The sequence below is a fragment of the Formica exsecta genome, unplaced genomic scaffold (assembly GCF_003651465.1).
Source record: "Formica exsecta isolate Colony F162 unplaced genomic scaffold, ASM365146v1 scaffold317, whole genome shotgun sequence".
NCBI lineage: Eukaryota > Metazoa > Arthropoda > Insecta > Hymenoptera > Formicidae > Formica > Formica exsecta.
Genome location: NW_021850425.1, coordinates 4,942 through 9,510, shown reverse-complemented (window position 1 = coordinate 9,510; position 4,569 = coordinate 4,942). Strand labels below are relative to the sequence as shown.

Below are 4,569 nucleotides of genomic sequence, written 5' to 3'. Positions count from 1 at the left end.
CAACAGCCGGACACCTGGGGATAGCGAAAACAATCGCTCGCATCGCCGAGCATTATTATTGGCCAGAGATGTTCCGTGCGATCGCCGGATATGTGCGCACATGCGAGACCTGCCAGAAGCACAAGGTGGCCCAGCAACAACCGGCCGGAAAGCTCCACGCGACCGACGTTCAGCGCCCCTGGGAGCAAGTCACTACCGATCTCGTAGGGCCCTTGCCGCGCTCACAACAGGGCCACACATGGCTCTACGTGATGCAAGATCGTTTTTCAAAATGGGTGGAATTAACACCGCTCCGCCAAGCCACCGCCAAAACCATCACGAAGGCCATCGAGAGAGTCATCCTCCGACACGGCCGACCAGAATCAATCCTGTCGGATAACGGCACGCAGTTTACCTCCAAGGAATTTACCGAACGACTGCGCGCGTTCAATATCCAGCATAAGACCGCACCCGCCTATGCACCGCACTGCAACCCGGTGGAAAGACCAACAGGACGATCAAGACGATGATCGGCGAATTCGTCGACAAAGACCATCGAGACTGGGACGAACACCTGTCCGCATTTCAATTTGCATTCAATGCGGCCGTACATGACGCCACCGGATATACGCCGGCATACGTAAATCACGGGCGAGAGCTCGTACCGCCGCACCGCACCGCACCAGCAACCGAGAGAACGACCCCGGACACGACGCGAGAACGGCTGGACGACGCCTATAAAATCGTCCGGATCCAACTTGCAAGAGCTTTCCAGCGGCAAGAGCAGTATTACAACCTCCGGCGACGAGAGTGGCGACCGCACATCGGCGAATGGGTGTGGAAGAAAGACCACCCGCTGTCAAAGAAAGCCGACAATTTCAACGCAAAACTCGCGCCAAAATATATCAGGCCGCTCGAAGTTCGCCAAATTATCTCGCCGGTAACCGTAGACCTGAGGAGCAAGCGGGGAAAGTGGTACAAACATGTACACATTCAGGATCTCAAAGTCGCAAAGATCAAACAAAACGGCGACAATAACAACCCTGAGGACGAGGATGATGATACCCCCACTACCGATGGGGAAGAATAAACAGCCGAACTTTAGCCTTAACGGGACAGATAGCAAAGATATGCGATCACGAAAGCATCCTAGCTGCCATCGACGAGCTCCTGGACGACCCAGGATTCCAGTACCAACCGCCGACGCCGAACACCAGCCGAACCGGCAATGAGAAGCCGCTGACGACCGACCGTCCGTCGACCGGCCCAGCCGCCCGACTACCGAGCCGGCCGCCGAAAATAGGAACGCTGATCCAGCGTTCAGATCGGACTAATCAGCTGAAAATGGAGCAGCTGATGCAGGCTCCACCACCGCCGCCAGTCCGCTCGCGCCGACCAGCGAGCAACCCGGCCCGCAAGAGATCGCGGGAAACCGAGAACGAGACCGGCGAAGACCAGCCGACTCGCCTCCTGATGCCGACCGGCCCGTTACCGCCGCCACCGATCCGCGTACAAGTAGAGCCCGGCATCATTTTTGACGTGCCCCTTTTCGCCGTGCACGTATCACGGAAATATAAGATCCAATCAACACACACGCTGTACATATACACCACAACACGCAATAAATTATATTTTACCTAACATCACTATCGTTCGTCTCTCGATACCCTTTCACGAGCCCCGGATCCCGACCGAGTTATCCGTCACCGCCTCGCGAAAGCGGTTTATTACACATGTATTAGCGTCGAAATAATTTTAATGAATTAATTAGATGTTTGCGATTAAAATGACACGAAACACGACATAAATAGGATAATTTTTAATTAAATATGTAAGTAAAATTTTGATTATTTATTTAATCAAAAAATATCCTATTTATATCATGTTTGGTATCATTTTAATCGCAAAAATCTCATTATTTGATTACAAATATTTGCAAACAGATAAAATACAAAAGGAAAATTTTAGTTTATATTTTATAAGATGTTTATATGTTGCAGATAAGAAAAAATCCCGATGCTGGAGAGTCGCCGAAAGCGAGAACGAATGAGGAGCAAGCGAGATGACTAACATCAAAGAGTTCCGAAGTCTCTCGCGTTCCCACGCCTCTTCCTCCGGCTCCCAATTCTCCTCTTCTTCATACGGCTCAAGCCCAAAAAGAGGCCGCAAGTAGAAAATGTCCTCGTATATGCTGGGGTGAACGATCGCCCACTCCCGGGCCTCTCGCGTATCGCCCCACAAATTGGCGTGCGCCCAACGCAAATTTTCTCTCATCCATCGCATGTATCTGCGGTGGATGACGTCTATTTGCACGAACTGAAATATATTATTAATTAATAAATATCACACATAATCTCACACACAAAAACACTGAACACTACTTACCAGATTAAGGCGAAACATTGAAACAAAGGTAGCACGTCCCCGCGGACAATTGTCTACAAGTCTTTTAAATATGAATGTATTATTATTATAATATGTAAACCACTATCGAACGGCAATTGAACGGCTATCAAACGGCTATCGAACGGCTTTAAACAGCTGTCGAACGGTTATCGAACGGCTTTGAGCGGCTATCGAATGGCTTTGAACAGCTTTCGAAGGGCTATCAAACGGCTATGAACGACTATTGAACGGCTATCGAACGGCTTTGAACGACAAAACAGTTATTTATACACCATTCAAATATTTAAACTCTATGTCCATGTACTGAAATGTAACATCTGTAGTCTGACAAGGTGGCTGACGCCGTTATCTAACGTCACATACTGAAATTTAATATTCGTATACTGGGATAAGAAAGAGGAAAAGGGAAGAATAAAAGAGAATAAAAATATATTTTAACAATAATTTATTCTAAAAAATGTTTGGGCGAATCTTTACGATGATTTGTCCACCAATTGAATATTTTAAATACATTTTGTAAAGCGCAGTTTTTTAAATGTTTTTCACAGCGCATAGTATTAGTAACATCTAGCTTATTTAACGAAGTGATATCTTCATAGTCCGCATCCAAGGTCTCAATAATAACGTCGTTTCTCGCATCATCGTCAAGTATATCGGCCAGCCATTCTCGTTTTTCGTGTCCTTTAACGTACACGATAGGAGATGCTCCAATTTCCTCTTCCGCCGCACCCATCACAGCTCTCGTAATCAAACGCCTGGCGAAGCTGTATGGAACGTTTCCATCCTCCCATTGAAGCCCATGGTGATGTCCGATTAGCCATGAAGCTTGACATTCTCAGATTTTGTAAGCGCACGCCATGGTACGGGACTTGCAAAAAAGTAGTGAGAAAGAACAAATCCACTTCTCAGTATCGCTATTTCCTTCACGACAAAGTTTCTCCCGATAATGAATCCTTGCAGATCCACAAACGTTGGCGCGATCACGCTGATAATATTACTGTACGATTGCAAGAACAATGTACGACTGCCGCCGATCGTCAAAATCTCAATCTTTATATATTTTTGACATTGGAGGGGATATATGCTGATCTATGTAATTTTACGAACTACGTTGGTCAATGGGCAATATTCAACAACGCGATCGTGCAAGATGAGACAATAAGCGGTGGTATTTGCTGGTATATCCTCCTTGCACTCAAACTCTAATCTCACGTCCACGGTGGAATTTTTGACAAACTCGTTTTGTCGCGAGCAATCGATAACCGCAAGAGGACCGCAATGTAAAAATTTTGAAATGTTTAATAGCACATCATCATTATCACATCCGTAATAAGATTTGCGAAAACGAGAGTACATATCGAACAAGAGGGCGAATCTATTTTTATCGAAATCTAAATTCAAATCATCGTAGGGATAAAATTCCGAGTTTAGATAGAGTTTAACGTTGGTCAATTTGCAGTCGTCGAATGTAGTAATATCTTTTGACACAGCATTTTTTCTGCCAGTCTGCAGCGCAAAGATCACGTATCGCGGCTTCCCCAGCTGAGAGGCGAGTTTCACGGTCTACGAATGCTTGGTCGTATTATGCAATAGAGGAAATTCGTATAGATCCCAAGAGCGAAAACTCATATTCAAGTATCGCCCGCCTTCCAACGCGCGTAGCAAGGATAGTTTATTGACCTCGCTCAATATTACATGAGGCATACACCAATGTATCTTGAATAATTCGATATCAGCTTCAATCGAAACATTTCCAAATATGCAATTGTTGTCGTTGCACGAACGTATCAGAATTAATTCGTGACGAGCGTTAATCACAACTCGCTTATAATCTTCGCAAAAACCCAAAAGTATGTTTAGCGGCACGCAAAAATTGAAATAAGTATCAACAGCATTATGCGACATATTCCACGCAGCATTCTCCAAGATTTTACCTTTCTCGGTTGTTAGAGAGACATAGTTTTTAATCGTGGAAGTTATTCCAACATTTCTGTTGCGATCAATCTCCACACCGTCGAGTTCATATCGAAGTTCATCAAACATAAACGCGACACAATTGTTGCCCAATACCACTCTTGCCCCTTCATCTACTTTACGCACCCTCAACTTTCCCTCGACGTATAGAAAACTTTCACATGGTAACGTGTACAAATCATGATGTTGTATCGGTATCCGTATCTCGTC

At 45.5% G+C, this 4,569-nt stretch overlaps 1 protein-coding gene across 1 annotated transcript; it reads left to right on the top strand.

The window, feature by feature from the left end:
- The first annotated feature begins 505 nt into the window (after positions 1-505).
- On the top strand, positions 506-1,069 carry LOC115237980. Its single transcript, XM_029811419.1, has one exon. The coding sequence runs from the start codon at positions 506-508 to the stop codon at positions 1,067-1,069; it is 564 nt and encodes a 187-aa protein (XP_029667279.1).
- Positions 1,070-4,569: the final 3,500 nt, after the last annotated feature.

What these genes read in the sequence shown, in the direction of transcription:
- LOC115237980 (XM_029811419.1), top strand. Translation starts at nt 506, where the DNA reads ATGATCGGCGAATTCGTCGACAAAGACCATCGAGACTGGGACGAACAC.